An 18,414-nucleotide genomic window follows, 5' to 3' on the forward strand; every position below is an offset into this window, starting at 1 on the left:
ATCTTCATGAAGGCATTGGGTACAGAGAAGCTTCAAAAGTTTCGAAGCTTACTTGGAGTTGTAGAGACGCAGTTGAGCTTGAGTGGGAGTGTTGAGATGTCAAGCTCAACACATGCGGACATTGATGATGGACCACCTGGTTAGATGGATCCACACGTCTACACTTAGCACGTCGGTGGTCATTATGACTCTCACATGGCTACTGACTCATTACTTATTATATTCAGGTTGCTACACCTATTTACAACTAGCATAGTTATAGCGTCAATCGACTAGTGTAGTAGGTTATGCATTGTTTGACTTAGTAGGCCACTTTTCTTTATGTTGTATCTTATATATACTTTGTGTACATTGAAAAGTGTGTGGAAGAAGAAGAAAAAACCAGCAAGAAAACGTTTTGGCCTCCATCTCTTTTCTTGTCTCTTGAGTGAGCTTCTCCTTGTGCATTTTGTATGTGTTCAGCGCAGCATCTTGAGCAAGTCCCTCCACCATGCGATTCTTGACAATCAATGGTTAAGCATTTAATAGCCTTATTAATATTATGGTTTTTCCTACTAAAAGGTGCTACCATGGTCTTCAAGCTACCTATAGAGTGGCATCAATGATTCCAAGATATTTTGTAGGGATGTTGTTTTCAAGGGCTTCTAGAATTGTCTTCAAGGTACCTAAAGATTGGCATTGACAATTCCAATATATTTGTGTTATAGGGATGTTGTCTCTAAGGACTTTGAGAATCATCATATTATCACCATTCATGACACTAGCTATGACAACATTATTATTGCTGTTTGGATCTACACTACTTTTTGAATGATGTCTTATCCTTTAAGATCTTCAGCTTATAAGCTTTATACCTTATAACTCAACCCTTAAATATTTAAGGCTTATAACTACTCCCCTTTTCACATATGCCATGGTGATGAAGGCCATTCACTATAGTTTTATAGAAAACTAGCTCACACCTTGTAAAACTTTATGTGCTTTTTCATCTTCTATTTGCCAAAAAGTTCAAACATGCCAAAACCTTTCACGTAGTGATTCTAAAGTTTTTTTTCTTTCAAGTTCAAAACTCCTTAGGTCTCTATCTTTTTAATACAAAATCTTGTCCTCTAAATTGTATTTTACATAGCCCCAGCCTCCACTTCCTTGGAGAAAAAAACAAACAAATTTGGTACATGGAGTGTGAATAGACCTTGAAGTTCAATAGCCTATTCGAAACATATCAACCATACAATCTACATATGTACTTCTTTATGATTAAGGCTCATTAAAGACAAGTATAAACTCCAAGTGTGCATCGGTAGGATAAAATGGAAACAATGTATTTGAATAGAATTTATCACCAATTGGTATTACCTCTACTAAGTTAAATGTGAGAGAAGTTATTGTTAGAAACATGCACCTCTTAGCTTTTTCATCACCTCTTCTATTCACATTAGCCATTCGATTCCCTCTTCAAAGTAAGCCAAGCATTCTACACAGTCAACCTCCTCATAATCATAAAATAAAGTATGGACACAAAAACTTATACAAAAGATTAATTTTATTATCACAATAGAATTTACAAACCTAGTATTCTAAGGCCCCTATATCTCTTTGACTAGTATGACTTATTAGTCAAACCCTTAGTTATTCCTATGGTTGCGTTTAACATTTTCATTGATGCCATGTGAAAGGTACCCATACTTCCCATGTCCAATAAGTTTTTAGAAAGTCAACCAAAACTATTAAGAATCCCAATCGACAATCACCCAAATGAATGTGAGACGACAATCAACTAGAGGACCTAGTTCTACTATGCAAGGAAAACATGGTCAATTCCTAACTCTATCTTGTTAAGTTCATGCTATAGCCTTAGGGCCAACTAACATGTCTACTTTATTAAACAATCCCACACTTGATTCATAAAGAGGTGCTCTTTAAGTTGTCCCACCTAACTTTGATTAGCAATTAGAAAAATTATCTCTTTCTATAAACCAGTTTTGAATTGGTTCATTAGAAAGACACACTAGCTACTAGCCCAAAGGATACAATGCAAGCCTAACTAGATAGCCTTAGACATTGGCCATATTTCCCCTACCTGGTACAGCTAGGTGCTCTACTTAATTGTGGTCTCTCATCAATTTTCGTGATTAGGTGTGTCAATAGGGATCTATAATGGATTTGATTTACTGCCAAATATGAAAATTCATAATGTGGAGCAACCATTCAATTTATGGAGTCCACTCATCCACACTTTTTTTAAACAAGTGATAATGCCATAAAGTCCTACATTAATATCTGCAAATGATGCACAACCTTAACCTTCATCGACAAATGATGCTATGTCAAGCAAAGTGGAGGACAAGGGATTTTGCAAAGTCCAATAGCTAGTGGAGAATGAAGTTTGTTGGATTATAGAAATGCAATCAAGAGGAGATCTACCATGGTAGTTCATGTCTCTCTCAAATAAACTCATTTTGACTGATCTCTTTGACCATGGTATGGACTTGCAATGTGCCTCTTTGTTAACCCAAGTCAAGATGGCGGAGAAAGATGGCAAAAAAAGGAAGGAAAAAGTGAAAAAAAGATGGAAAAAGAGCAAAGATATGCAGGCGGCCTCTAAAGCTAAGCTGAGGCAAAAATCACAATTTTAAATGAAAGGTGTCTCAAAAAGCTCTAAAAACTCTTGTAAAAGAGCGCCAGGCTCCCTCTTGTGCCAATTATAAAATATTAGATGGGTGTAGGCTAGAGGCATAAGGCTAGAAGAGGGAAATAGAGAAAGGACCTTGCCACAACGGCCGGTCATATAAAAAAGGGATGGGTACCCATGGGAATTTAGGGTTTTGTATATAAAAGTCAAAAAGTGAATGAGAGCTCATTCTTTTGGTGTGTGGCTAACAAGAATTCTCTTCTTCTTCTCCTCTCCTTGCTTGTGTATGTGCTCTTGAGAGAGGGAGTGTGAGAGTGTGAGGGAGTGAGTGTGTGGGAGTGAGGGATCAAGAGGGTGAAGCTCTTCACCATCTCCTCTTCTCTTCTCTTCTCTTTTTCTCTCTATTCTCGCGTGCGCGGCTATGGTTGATGGAGCTTGGAGATGGAGGAGGCTTGAGGATGCTTGAGCTAGCATCTAGGATCGTGGAGCTACCGGCGTATGCGAGAGAGGAGGCAACTCATTTTTGCATCAAGGTAAGCTCACTACACTCGTAGGATCGACGGCGCGTCGGCTAGGTGAGAGATAGCTATGAGAGCTCGCTTGAAACGCTTGAAACAATAAGCGATCCGTGGGTCTTAATGGTTGAGCGTGAGCTCTCTCAACATTTTGGTTCGTCGGCTAGGTGAGAGATAGCCATTAGAGCTCGCTTGAAACGCTTGAAACAATAAGTGGTCCGTGGGTCTTAATGGTTGAGTGTGAGCTCTCTCAACATTTTGGTTCCGTTGGTGGGACCAACGAATTCAAGCTTGAGCACTTGCGTGCCTTATATCGAGCATCGGTAAGGGATTCATCCCCGAACCGGAGCTTGAGATAGATAGGAAGTTGGGTTTTTTTATCTTCAAAACAAGTATTTTGAGTTATTTTGTTTGTTTGATGATTGGAAAACATGGAGAAATCCTTTCAATTTTTTGCTTTCGATTCTTGTTGCATTTAGTGTAGGTTAGGACTAGGAACTTTGCTTTCGATTCTTGTTGTCTTTTGGCCTATCCGAGTGAAGCATTCGGACCAACTTTGAAATTCGGCCCTCGACCGTGCCGACTCGGCCCACCTGACTTGGCCCTCGGCCCCTAAAATTCGGACAAGTTGGGCCGACTGTGGACCTTTACAAATTTTCCAGAAATTTGACCAAACCCAGCTAGAGCTCAACCGCACAACGTGTCGCGAGTCCTGACGCTCAGAACTCGATTCTGGCACAAGGAATAGGCAAAATCGTAAGGTGCAACTGCTTAGCAACTTGCGTAGGCTGCCGTGAGACCTAGAGTCCTAGAGACAACCCGCTGAGCCATAAACCCTAACTGAACAAGAACGAGCAAGGCAACGTGGTAGGAAAACCGAAACCCTGTTAAGACGGCCAAAGAATTAATTGACGAGCCAATTAAGCCCAAAACTAAGCAAGAGTGCGTAAAACGCTTAGATATTGTTTACCGCACTCACCTGGAATTTTCGCACTTGAAGTACACTTAAGGAAAATTGAAAGCCTGATTGAGCACAAGTACATTGGAAGGAACACACACATTGAGAGGAGATAAATTGAGGATTGTATTTAATAAGTCAAGGAACTCGCTCAAATAAACAACTCAAGAAACCCACCAATAGGAGAAGGCCCCGAGGACATAAATAAACTATCGACACATGGAGTAGGACCAAGCAAGCGGTGCCAAAGAGGTGGATTTGACCAACTTACTCAACCTGATCAATATCTTGGTGGAGCACCAGAATACGACGATGGCAGAAGAAAACCCAGACTGCAGGCCGAACAAGAAACTCAACTTAGGAGTCTTCCTAGAGGCGATTCAGAGCTGGTTAGTAGCTAGCAGATGCCATTATTGCAGACTTAGAAGAGAAGAGGAAGCTAGCCCGCAAGGCACTACAAAGCATAATAGAGTACAACAGAGACCAACAGGCTAGGAGCCAAAGGCAAAGCACAGAATTGCGCGAGGTATAGCGGGTGCTGAACCTAGTTGGTAGAAACCGAATTGATCACGAGAGAGCCCTGGAAGGAGACTGAACACTGCGAGCATCTCAGGAAGCGACTGCTAGACAACACGGTAGCAAAGCAAAGTGCCGCAGCACTAGCGACATCACTACTAGCAAGATTAGGAGCAAACCAAGGCTCCAAGAGTCAGTCCAAAATCCAAATCTTTGCAAAGCAGCTCGACAAGTATCAGCCCCATGATGATTCATACAATTTCGTAGAGCAATTCGAAGAAGTCTGCAAAGCTAACGGCCTCACCGACTTGATTCAGTGCTCCCAAGCGTTTGGGCTCTGCTTAGGTGACAAGGGTAGAACTTGGTATACGAGTTTAGATGCCGCAGAGCCAACAAACTTCAACGGCCTCAAGAATCTCTTCATCAAGAGATTTGACGAGCGTGGATACTCCGACAATCTGCTAGTGCGATTGATGAATGTCAAGCAGAAGGAAAAGGAGGACATTCACGATTACGTGCCCCACATGAGGAGTCTCTTCAAGAGAATCCCTACGAGCGAACGACCAACCGAAAGAGCAGTGTCAATTGTATTCATCAGTGGAATTCGAAATGAGGAACTGTATAAGGCTTTGGCAGGCAACTCAAGCTTGCAGCGAGACACGCTAGCTAGGGTTTTTTAGGAAGCTATCAGAGTTGACGACCAACTGAAAGAGAGAAGCTCCAGGAGCTTAAACTCAAAGGAAACCAACTCGCGGAGCTCAGAGAGAGCTTCAACCTCTAGCGACCGATCAGACCCAACCACCCAAGATAAGGGGAAAGTCACCAAGACAAACAAGGACATGGCTGATGTAAAGATGGAGACAATCAAACTGCAAGACATGTTGAGACGACCAATGCACCCACACGTCGAATGCCTGTACTGTAGCGGAAACCACTTGTCAGTCGTCGAGTATCAAGACCCTAGGTCAAGACCTTACGCTAGCTGCGGTAGGTTTAGTCACGATGTTGCGCATTGCAGATTACCAAGAAGACTTCCGTACTCGCAACCATACAACCAGCCCTACCTAGCGAACAAGCCACAGCCATTCTTCGAAAGGGGAGCCCAATTGGCCCTTCCTGCGCCTAACGACATTAAGACGGTTGTTCCTAGGATGGACATAAACCCTACAGGCATACCTAGACTGCCTGGCCCATATGTAACCCATCGACCGAGTCATGCTCCAGTCCACTACGTGGAAGAGCCGATTGAGGAAGAGACTTACGTATACCCTTACGTCTCGCACGTCGACAAGGGCAACGCAGTCCTTATGGACTATCGGCCAGTACTGGTGATGGCATTAGGAAGAGGACGAGGTAGAGGCCTAAGGGGGGCAGACGCAGGATCCAATTAACTGTTGGACTTGTGGTCACCCAAGGCATGTCTCATCACGCTGCTCGGAGAGGGAGCAGCAGAACAGAGACAAAGCTTACCTAAGGTGCGTTGAGTGCAGGATTACTCATCTCTTCGTCGACTGCCCAAAGTGAAAACCATCTTTGAGTTCAACCAATGAGCCATATGTCCCATTGGGACTGTTTGGTGTCAAGAACCTCGATGGGGAGGCCACACCTATCCCACTGCGGGTCATGACTCATGCCCAGACGAAGCAGGCCGGCATATCACTGCCACGGCCTAACAACCTTGATGCAGCATCGATAGGGAAGAAGAGCCGTAGGCGGAGAAAGAAGAGGCCTAAAGCTAAGGTTGCACTGAAAACTGAGAGTGCTACTATTCTGCTTGCTAGAAAGAAGGTCACTGATGCAGAGGCAGAAACTTCAGCCCCTAAAATGGCCGAAAAGAGAAGTGCTAAGGTAGGGGAATACCCACATCTGAAGCGCCAACTAGAGGCATAGAAAAAGTGAAGGAATGGGTGAAAGAGGCCCAAGAGTACCTAAAGGACGATGAGCCCATCCTAGAGGACGAGATCGATGATCTCTCCAGCATAAGCACACCAGTCTCACCCCCTCGACCAAAGTCGCAGGATGCGACCACACCACAAGCAGTATCGCTTAGGCCAAGTCTCGATGTTGCAGATCCGTAAATCAATCACGGCCATTGGCCAAGACAATCTGGGTTAGAAGAGAGACGAGCAGCCAACGATCTCCTTACCACGCTAATAACCACCCCTGCAACGCTAAGTCTAGGAGACCTACTTAAGCAGCATCCCACCCTATGGCAAGACTCGAGACAGTGGGTCGAGCGATCACGAGAGCAAGATGTTGATTTGCACGACCATGATGCAGAGACACAAATACCAACTCTGACGCTACACTCTGTGCCAAAGTCCTTGCACGTTAATGCCTTCTGGGAGGGCACTGAGATGCATGCAATCTTACTAGTCCTAGCCCTAGGCGACACAACGAGAAAGGAGATCGTAGACACGAGAGCTGGGGTTAGTATGCTTAGCCACACAGTGCTTCAAACTTGGGGAAACCCACCTGTTGAGACTGCTAAGTTCAATGTCACACTAGCAAATGGTATGAGAGTGAAACCACTTGAGGTGCTAAAAAATTGGCTAGTAAAAATCGCAGGTGTCCAATTCTCTGTTGACTTTATAGTCATGAAGGGTGTGGACTACGATATCCTATTAGGCCGACCCTGGATGCGCAATGCCAAAGTCATCGAAGATTGGGGTAACGGCTTAATCTTCCTTGGCAATAGAACGAACGCCGTGAGGGTAGAGATGGATATCTGGAAGACCTCACCAGTCGACTTGGATGCCATCTCCACGATGCTTAAAGGGAATGCTCAAGTCAAGAAGTCCTATGGACCCTTGACCAAGTATATTCCATGCCCAAAGGACAAGCAAGATTAGATGCATGTCCTTGCTACAATCGACCTGCCATTCTCGGATCATGAGACATACAAGCAAGCCATCAAGACAATCGGTAAGTCTAAAGACGCACCCTCGGTACAAGTTTGCATGATGGCAGGAACCCTTCAGGGGAGACTTAAACCTATCACCTTCTACGTGCCCAATAATAAAAAATAACTCTAGGAGATTCTGGAATATTTAACGAACAAGCTAGCCGGCAATCCAGCAGCAAACTTCAAACCACCCCAGGATCTCTTAGATGAATCCAAGTGGCAATGGACCGGGGTGCGTGACTTGAACCTCATGTACAACTAGGCCCTAATCCATGATCAAAGACAAGGGATATACCAAGACCTAGGCGACGACGAGCAGTCTAACGAAGAGGACTCCAACGACGAATACGAAAACTGTCAATCCTTCAATGACGAAAGCAAGGGTGAGATGGATACCGTAGAATACGACACTAAGGGACGAGAAATAAAATAAATACGGGCAGACTCCAAGCCGTAGAAAAAGAGTGCCTTCAAGATCGAGCAAGGGGTCATGCACATCGATTGTGATCGCGCCTGGTTGGAACACATAAGGGCCATAGATTTCGATCAAGCAGGCCTAGCCCAGTCTGGTACGACACCAATGCTTAGGACAGAGTCACCATTTGAGTTGCGACCACCAGGGGAGACCACCTCTTCTAGCAAAGACAGGGAGTTCGACTCTGAGTCGGAGGTAAGTTCAGATAGCGACCCAGAGATACCTAAGGCGGCCAAGAGTAGACACACCAAGGGGGACCTACCCATCCACTTGAGTCGCAGACGGTTGAAAGAGGAAATGATAAAACAACCCAGGGACACACAAACAGAAGAATAGAGAAAACGGCAAGACCTTCCTAAAAGATTTACGAAATTCAGGAAAGGGGATAGCGTAGTGATCCTGTTGGGTGCCAAACGTCAAGGGCAAACGAGTGAACCGATCGAGGGACCAGCCAAGGTCAAGGAGGTGAACCTAGTCCAGGAAGGAGAGACACCCCGACCAGTCTTCATTGCTGATGACTTGACTCAGGAAGAGAAAACGAGTCTTGTCGCTCTCTTGCAAGAGTATATAGATGTGTTCGCTTGGTCCTTAGAAGAGCTTAAAGAGGTAGATTTGAGTGTAGTGACTCATAACATACCCATGACGCCAGATGCTACGTCGGTCAAGCAGCGATTGTACCCTATGAATCCAAAACACGCTCACGTAGTCAAGGAAGAGATTGACAAGCTGATGAGAGCAGGATTCATTTACGAAATTGAGCACATGGATTGGGTATCGCCCATAGTCATTGTCATGAAGAAGAACAGAAAAATCAAAGTGTGTGTCAATTACAAGAAGATGAACGCTGCTACTAAGAGGGACAACTATCCATTTCCGTACACCGAGCACATGCTTGAAAGAATGGCTCGCAAGGAACCCTACAGTTTTCTGGATGGCTTCTCGAGATACAATCAGGTGCAAGTGCATCCTGTCGACAGGCATAAGACTGCCTTCGCCACTGAGTGGGGTGTCTTTGCTTACATACTTTGCTTACATAGTCATGCCCTTCGGATTGACTAATGCCCCCGCCACCTTCCAACGTCTCATGTGCGCCATATTTAAAGACATGCTTCGCAAAGAGTTGGAAGTCTTCGTAGATGACCTGTGCGTTCACTCGACCTGGAGAGAACACTTAGAAAAACCCCGAGCAACCTTTGAGCGGTGTCTCTCCCTGAACCTCTTTTGGGTGAAGCATGGATGCATCCTAGGGCACGTGGTGTCAAAGAACAGTGTTACCATTGACTTCTCGAAAGTCTGGGTTATTATTGATCTTCCGTCCCCAATCAACTATAAGGGAGTTCAATGCTTCTTAGGCCACACGGGATACTATCGGCGGTTTGTGTTGAATTATGCCTTGATTGCCAGACCTCTATACAAGTTGCTAATTGTCTTTGAATGGACTGAAGCATGCCAACAAGCATATGAAGAGTTGAAGAATGCTCTAACCATAGCACCGATTCTACGAGCCCTAGATTGGATCATTACCTTCCATGTGCATATCGGTGCCTCGAAATTTGCTGTGGAGGTAGTGTTGTGCCAACCTGGCGAACACAACCTGGACTACCCAGTGAGCTTTGCTAGCAAACAACTCACTGAATCGAAAATGAACTACTTGACGTACAATCCCAACTTTTATACTTGGCTCCTACGTAGGTAAATCCTCGACCACATTGCAGAATACCCTTGACCTCCTAACTTTCAATCCTAGGAAGGATTCTTCTCAAGCTGAAAGGGAAGAGGGGTAAGGTGAATCAAACCAAAACCAAGGAAAATCAAGCAAACGTATAAACATGTAAAAAACAAGTGAGGTAGGAAAAATAGCACAATAACTTTTTTTTAAAAAAAGTCAAATATAAAGAGAAGAATATATATTGGATTTTAATGCTTTCATTCAATAAACACAGTCTTTTTTTTCCAGCAAATTATTATTTTGGAAGCACTAATGAAAACTTGGGTTCATGACACGAACGAAAGATGTCGCAGCAAGACCGTGCCCATCGACTCCCGTTCATGGAGGAGGAAAGGACACAATATCGCATCACCCTAGAAAACCGCACCTACAACCAGCTCAAATTTCAAACCATCCATAACATAGAGGGTGTGGTGGGCAAGAAGGAAACAGCCAAGAGAGTTGTCGAGCAGTGCAACCTCACAAAGTACCTTGAAAAGTTTGCATAGAAGCCTGACCACACAAAGTGTGTGGAGTTCCTCAGGACGTACAACCCAAACCAAGAGTGCGGCATCGTGACGGTGGGAAGGGGAGACAAGGCCAAGCACGTGCAGGTACACTTAAACCCAACCTTGGTGGAGAAGGCGTTGGGGTTGGAGTCGAAGGTAGAAAAAAAGCATAAGAGAGATGTTTATGCCATGCTTAAGATGAAGAGGGAAGAAGTGCTGACCAATGACGGCATCAGCATCCAGGACATTCCTGATGCAGAAGCCCATCTACAAGCAAAGCTAGTGCATACGCTCTTCTCCAGCCACCGCTACAACTCCTTGATGCATTGAATCAACGTGCTTGTGCTGGAGAATATGGCAGCTCGCACCTTGGATGAAGTCGACTGAAATGGCTATGTACGTAAGACCATTGACCAGGTGGCAAAAGCGCTAGCTTTGGGTAGTAAACCAACAGGTGGGGATTCCCCGGTGTCCAAGACCACAGAAAGAATGCCTCATTCAAAGCCTTTGTCATTGGCTACGGAAGCATTTTGACCGCCCTCATTCAGGAGGCGGTAAAACAGGCCCAGGATGCAGAGGAAGGAGAAGGAGAAACACCCGAGAGATCGCCCCCTCACCAGGACAAAGAGTTATCCAGTGACAGAACTAAGAGTGAAGAAGAAGGGGAAGAACAGAAGAAACAGAGGAGCAAGAAGACAACAAAAAAACCTGTTAAAAAGACAATACAAAAAAATAAGTAGGACAAAGGCCGAAAAAAAGAGAAAGAGAATTTAGAGAGGGCAAAGAGGGAATCCCTCAAGGAGGTCGAAGAGAGGGAGAAGAAGAAAAAACAGGAAGCACATAGATTAGAAGAAGAGTCTAGGAAAACAAAGAAAGAGAGGGAGAGAAGACCTGCTGAAGAAGAGAAGGAAGGAGGAGGAAGACTTGGCCGAAGCCACACATCGGTCAATCGAACAGCAAAACAAGGCAGATGACCTGGAGGCTATGAGCCCGCCCAGAGAGGAGGAGCTCAGTTCCAGCACACAGGAGCCAGAAATCGTATCGCCGGCCGTCACTGAGGGCAAAGGCAAGGCTCCCATTCACCCTATTCCGACCCTTCTGGTGCCTCCAACCGAAGCAACAACCCTCAACCCGAGCATCCCCACCCGCGCAAATGTTTTAAACTTCGTGACGTGGATGCAATACTTTATTAACAAAGAACTGGCCCAAGGGAAGAGCACCGAGACCACAGCCACAGGGCAGAAAAGGCAGCCACGAACACGAGTCAAGGTAGGATCTGAAGCGCCAGAAAGTGGAGGCCTCGACTACTTCCATCCACATAACAATGATGCCACCAACTAATTACGATGAGTACGTCGCCAAGCTGCTCTCACAATTGGAGAAAGCTAAGGAGGAAAGGAAGATAGTTGTGGCTGAGTTGGTGGCAGAAAATGAGTCAGTGGCTGCATTTCAGCTGGAAAAGACTCGAGTAATAGCCATGCAGCAAAGGGAGATCTCTGATCTCAAACAGGAGCTGAAGGCTAGGGATGACAGGGAAGAGGACTGGAGGCAATAGCTAGAGGATGAAACACAAGAACTCGTGAAGATGCAAAGAGAATACAAGCTCCTGATCTTGTAACTTGAAGAGTTGACTGCAAAAACCGATCAGATCGAAAAGCTTATGGCTGAGTTTACCACCAGGGACAAGGAAAGAAAGCAAGAGTTAGAGCTCAACAGCAGAAAGAGATCGAAACCATGACCGACAAGTTGGACCAAGGAAAGAAAGAACAGGAAACCATGAGTAAAGAGCTAAAGGACCATGAGCCAAAACTCGTGTCACTGATCCAGAGACAGGGTGAAAGCATGGAAGAGATGAAAAAGAGAGACGAGGAATGGGCTGAGCAAAATCAAAGAATGGTGGAAACTGACGCGACGCCTGGCTCTGATAGAGAAAGAGAATATCCTTACAGAGAGCAAAGCAAAAGTCGCCCAGGTAGCCTTTAATACCCAGCAAAAGGCCTTCCTAGGTACACTGATGGACACCACCCGCCCAAACGAAGGAGAGTCGTTGGAGGTGATTAAAAAGAAACTCAGTATCGCACGCATAGCTCTGCACGCGGGGCTGCACATGCCACCCCAACCTCAAAGGTTAAGTTGAGTCTAAATGGTCAACGAAAGTAATTTTTACTGGCCGGCCTAACCCCCCAAGAAATTGATGCAATAGGGTTTGAAGAGGGAACACAACAAGGAGACCGGCAAGGGGATGAAGCTGAACTTCAATTCGATGTGGGAAGGTTTAGAGAAAAGGTTATCTCACAACCCCCCACGCCGCATTTCCAAGAGCAACAACCGGTCAACACATCTGCGGAAAGACAAGCCGTGCTCAGGGAAAGAAGGAAAAAATTAGTAGAAGAAACCAAAAAGCAGCTAAGGGCCAAGCCAGTCGTGCAGCCAACCATGCCCCTCCCACCATGCCCTGAGGACATTCCCGCAAGATTCCACGCAGAACTGGTAGTTTGGGAGCAACAGGAAAGAGAAAAAGAGCCATTCACTTTAAGCTTACTCAAGCCCAACAACCTGCGGAGGGTCTTACCACTCAAGGTGATGGAGGAGGTGATTGGGATTGGTAGCTGACTAGGACAGAAGTGGCGAGAAGAAAGAGAGAAGAACCCCACTCTTTGGGGAACTGAAGAAGCCGAGTTTTGACAAAATAAAGTGTTCGAAGTGCCACATTCCGTACAAGGTTATAACTGACAGCCCCTATGGAGGAGGCGGGTGTGCGACATTAGCATACTCGCCTGGATGGCTTTTTGCAACACCCTGCCCTACGAGAGGAACCACCCCACGTTTATGGCTTATCCTCATAGGATAGGAATAGATTTTGTCGTCCCCCTCCACAAGCGATATGATTTTCCATTATCGAAAACTCTACTGTTGTCTCTTTTAAACACGACCTCATCTTCAACTCGAAAAGCTTGGATGACTCCATGACTCGCTTCCTCGCCGACTTCTCCTCTTGCCCTAATCCAACTTTCATAACTACATGTAATTATCTTAGGCTTCTTAAAGTATTACTAAGTAAGACCCGACTCCGCAAAAACGTAACCTACCTCTCCTCTTCTTTGATCCTAATGCCATCGACAGCTGTGTCATGGCACGTCTAATGATAAGGGCTTGCCTCCTCCCTTCTTTTTACCTAGCCCTCCTGGAAGACATGAACGACAGCTAGTTCACCAGATGTAATCATCCCTTCCTCTCCACCACTTCACTCCATGTTCATATGAATCTTAAAGAATATATGCAAAGCTAACAATTTTTTAGCAAATCCATCCGACCCCCTTCTCCACCTAATTCAGACAATGAGAATTAGGCAATGGATGTCATCCTACTAATGTAATACTTATACAAAAAAATAAAGAATAAGAAGCAAAAGAAAAAAAAGAAGAAAAAGAGAAGCATGAAAGAAAAAGCAAAAGAAATATCACTCAAGGACATGGAAAAAATGACTCACTTGAAAAAGCACTTAGTACCACATAAAACACGATCACTGCACCTAGGGATCCTCAAGTCCCCCACTTCACACTTAGGGCCCATTAAGGGCAGGACATGCCTAGGGAGGTAACACTCGCCTATGATTAGACCTGTCATCCTAAGCTACTTGCACTGCATCTCCATTTGCACGAATGGGATCCTCAAGTGTGGGACGTCACCCAGGCTTGCATGTGGTTAGATCCACATCCCCATTCCACTAACATGAGCACGATGCACCACACAATAAGGTAGACACTCCCCTTAGGTAGTGCACCACACCTTCTCCTTTTAGACATTACAAAAGGCGACAAACCATCAACTTCGAAGGTCCCCCATCATCCACTTGGCATCCAATTGGCTTCTCCGATAGACATTATTACCAAGCCTCCACAAGCACCCGAGTCTACATGTGGCCCTACCCTCACCCGAACAATTTGCCAACTACCTACCATTCCTCAATAGTAGCCAGAAGTACCATGGGACTGACACCCGTCTCGAAGGGGAGTAATGTTAACCCAAGTTGAGATGGCGAAAAAAGATGGCAAAAAAAAGAAAGATGAAAAAAGAGCAAAGACATGCAAGCGGCCTCTAAAGCTAAGCCGGGACAAAAAGCGCAATTTTAAATGAAAGGCGCCTCAAAAAGCTCTAAAAACTCTTGTAAAATAACGTCAGGCTCCCTTCTGTACCAATTATAAAATATTAGACAAGTGTAGACTAGAGACATAAGGCTAGAAGAGGAAAATAGAGAAAGGACCTTGCTACAACGACCGATCATGTAAAAAAGGAATGGATGCCCATGAAAATTTAGGGTTTTATATAGAAAGTTCAAAAAGTGAATGAGAGCTCATTCTTTTTGTATGTGGCTAACAAGAGTTCTCTTCTCTTCTTCTTGCTTGTGTGTGTGCTCTTGAGAGAGGGAGTGTGAGAGTGTGAGAGAGTGTGTATGGGAGTGAGGAATCAAGAGGGTAAAGCTCTTCATCATCTCCTCTTCTCTTCTTCTCTCTTTTCTCATGCCGTGCGCGGCTATGGTGGATGGAGCTTGGAGTTGGAGAAGACTTGAGGATGCTTAAGCTAGCATCTAAGATCGTAGAGCTACCGACGTGTGCGAGAGAGAAGGCAATTCATTTCGCCATGAATGTAAACTCACTACACTCGTAGCATCGACGGCACGTCAGACAGGTGAGAGAGAGCCATTAGAGCTCGCTTGAAATAATAAGCGATCCGTGGGTCTTGGCGGTTGAGTGTGAGCTTTCTCAACACTCTTGGAGCTTTAGCTTGCTGACAAGTTTAATCAAACATTATATTCTCTCAAAGTAATGAGTTAGCCTTTTAGTCTAAAGGTTAATTAATTAATATCCCAAAATAGCTTTTAGACACTTTAATGTTAACATACTTGATTTATTTAATAAGGCTTCATCCTAAAGAGCCAAGCACTATAGAGCCAATCAACCATGCATTTTCAAACCGATGACCTTTCACTACTCATCCATCCTACGAATTAAGCTTCCACCTTTCGGTAAAATGGTTGTTGAACATAGCATGAGTTGAACAAATGGTTCAACAATTCCAAGGTCCTCAAGAGGCTAAAATCTTCTAATAGTTGTATGGGTTTATCCGATCCATTTTCTTTATTTAGAAAGAGAAACAACTAAAAGAAAGACAATTTCCTAAACCAATCCAACTATTTAAGTTAGACAATTTATCAACCCCCCATCAACAAACGATGATGCTATTCCTTTTTTTTGTGCTTTGGTGGGAGTGGTGCACATCACATGAAAGCTTACTTCCTTGATCTTTATTATTCTAATGACAACGAAAGGCACCAAAGCAAAATAACTAGCTCACTTTCAATAACTTATTCTTAAATGGCTCTAATATGATTGAACATGCAAAGATGTGTCATGCCACTAAGATATCTTGTTCTGTTTTTGCCCTTTGATCATGGCCCCAAAATTGCATAACCGAAGTAGCACTCTTGAGAGTTTTGGATCATAGCTTTCTAGCCTTGGACTAGACCATGGCCCCAACAATGCATAAAGGATATAGCGTGGTTGAAATGACTAGAGCATCCTCTATCCAACCATTCCACATATCCTCCTCGCATACACAAATAAAAGAATCACCTTCCAACTACGAGATCTTCATAAGGAAAGAAACTTCCTCTTTTGTTGTGTCCACCTCCAAGATGGATTTACTTTGCACCCCAAACACCACACATTGCTGCTATATATGTTTTCCAAGTACCACTACTTTCCTAAGGAATGTCCTTGTAGCGTTTCACCCAATGTTTCTTATACTCTTATGTCAAAAGGATTAGCCTTAGCCACCAAAAAAATCATAGTAGTACTTTCATCATCTATATCTTTGACTTCAAAATCAAAATTATTAGTACGAAATTTTGCATTTATATTTTGTGTCTTATGTTGGTATGCAAAATTCTGTTGCATAATGGTTTAACATACAAAACGTCAAATTACTGTCACAATATTCACACAAATAGATTAGCACACACATAGATATGTCTGCATCCCGAAGGTGAATCAATCAATAACTACATATTTATGCAACATGAATGAGGATTTACCATCAAGTGGAAGAACCCACACAGCTTGATAAGGGAGAATCAAGGAGATTTGTATTGATCTCTATGCCAAAGCATTGCATCAAATCTCATCTCTCTCCCCCTGCAGAGATACGTGTCAAAGCATTGTATCAGATTTCATTTCCCTCTCCCTGAACCTGCATATACATGAATTACTAGTATCACGAGCCTTCTGGCACACGTCCCCTAAACTGATGACATCTGATGCAATCTAAACCCAAACAGAAAAGAATATTTCTTACTTATTTTCCACATGTAAACTGATGTTAGCTTGTAGGAATCAAAGTCTTATCTCACTCTAGCGCTACCCCCATTACAGCAGCATGCCCTTCCAAGCAAGGATAACAGCCTTACATTATTGTTTAATGATTTCTTCCACCAACCAGAAGGGATTAGTGTGCTGGTATCAATTACATCAAAGCGTGAGGTGGATTTAGAGGCTACATGGTAGGACTTCTTCATTTCAATTTACCCTCTGGGCCCTTAGATATATACATTTTCCTTCTGCACATGTGATTGCTCTAGTAACCATTTGGAGGGAGTTATCAGGATGAATGAAGCAGGTCGCATCCCTAAAATTGGCCCTAACAGCAAAGCGATTGTACTAAAAATAATGGTTCTGTGTGAGGTTCGTTTTCATAAGATGCTCCAGATACAGTACTACTGCTTGAAGTTTACGTTGAAGGCTAGAGCTTTCATAAATCAACATGAAGCAAGAGCTTCATAAATTAGAAAGCGTATCGTAATCTCTATGCTTGATATAGAGCCCAGCCTTAGTGAACTTTCACAAAGTTTGGACATGTTTTGTAAGCACAAAATGTTTTTAGTTCACCTTGGTGCACAACACTGATGTTAGTATCTACTGGTCTGACCACAAAAACAATCTACATTACGAACAGTCCTAAACAAAAACTACCCAACATCCCATGATGAAGACACATAACAGACATAAGTAATTATCTTAGAACACTTAAAAGAAATTTATAAACTGGCTGGGAAAACTTTTACCATATGCAGACCACCTTTGCCATCTGTAGATTTGAACTGAAGCTTTGGCACAGCTTCTTATAATGTCAGATCTACCATAGTTTAACATTCACTAAGTTCTATATGTGCTGAACACTCTATACAGTACACTATCTTCCACTCCTTTTGGGTGGAGAGCATAAGGCTGAAGAGTAAAGAGATCTCATCGGTCACAAACATATCTGCCAAATATCTATTTGTATGCTTCAGCATCTTTTGACAATAATACCCTCGTTGGTCTTAACTCAGACTCCTGATAAGATCATACAATACACGAGACTTCAAAAGGACTTTCATTCTCATAATCAATCAATCCCAAAAAGGAAGCAGTTTGAGTATGTGGGTAGTTCCAAGACTTTGTCACGAGGTATAATTGGCTGCCGAAATGGGTTAACTTGTACCTGCAAAAAATATTGCAGTTTGAGACACCTCTAGTTCAATGGGTTCAGTGTACATATGAACTACAACTAAACAATATATGTTATTACCGGAATTGTGACATCTTGTGTGAGGATCATCTTGATGCAATCAGAGGCCAGAATCGCTGCCTCTTCACAAAAGTCAGTGAACACAGCAGGTACTTTGAGAGAAGCTATTAATTTCTAGAAATGGAACAGCAACATGTCAGCCACCAACACATTCCCTATTAATGCAAAGCCCTGACAGCTGGGAAGCATTCCCTTTCTGAATCAGAAAACAACAAAGACACTAACCAGAGTTGGCAACCAACTTGAATATACTGCAATACCCGCATTGGGTGCAATGATTAAATCAGGACGACCATTCTGACATCAAAAGCATTTCTCAGGCACACCAAAAAGTAAGATCACAACAGCAAAAGCAAATTAGACAGTCAACTTAAACATGCCACAATACAAAATCTAAATCCTTGGACAACATGAATACAAAGACATCCTCCCAAGGCAATAAGTGTTAATGGTAGCGGACATCATGTTAGAAGTGGGGATGGCAGCTCCAAGCTCGAAACAGAGTAGACAGTAGAGAGAGTGAGATTGAGTGTAGACACGCTCAATACACGATGCAATTCCCAAGTAATG

At 43.7% G+C, this 18,414-nt stretch overlaps 1 protein-coding gene across 4 annotated transcripts in view; it reads right to left on the minus strand.

Moving 5' to 3' along the window:
* Positions 1-16,180: 16,180 nt before the first annotated feature.
* LOC148028578 (zinc ion binding protein) overlaps positions 16,181-18,414 on the minus strand; it is a 49,113-nt gene continuing 46,879 nt past the window's right edge. The window contains exons 9-12 of one of the 4 annotated variants that reach the window (XR_015692506.1): positions 18,070-18,141; positions 17,845-17,958; positions 17,339-17,757; positions 16,181-16,412 (exon numbers count right to left, since the gene is read on the minus strand). Coding sequence is in view for 1 of the 4 variants with exons in the window: in XM_087688847.1 (XP_087544973.1) it covers positions 17,662-17,757; positions 17,845-17,958; positions 18,070-18,141 (282 nt within the window). In the remaining 3 variants the exon portion in view is untranslated. Of the gene's footprint in view, positions 16,413-17,286; positions 17,758-17,844; positions 17,959-18,069; positions 18,142-18,414 lie in introns of those variants that run through there. The other 3 variants (XR_015692505.1, XR_015692504.1, XM_087688847.1) reach the window with 3 other exon arrangements.

The sequence above is a fragment of the Lygodium microphyllum genome, chromosome 11 (genome assembly GCF_053477565.2).
Source record: "Lygodium microphyllum isolate KBCC chromosome 11, Lygodium_microphyllum_v1.1.10, whole genome shotgun sequence".
NCBI classification, from domain to species: Eukaryota; Viridiplantae; Streptophyta; class Polypodiopsida; order Schizaeales; family Lygodiaceae; genus Lygodium; species Lygodium microphyllum.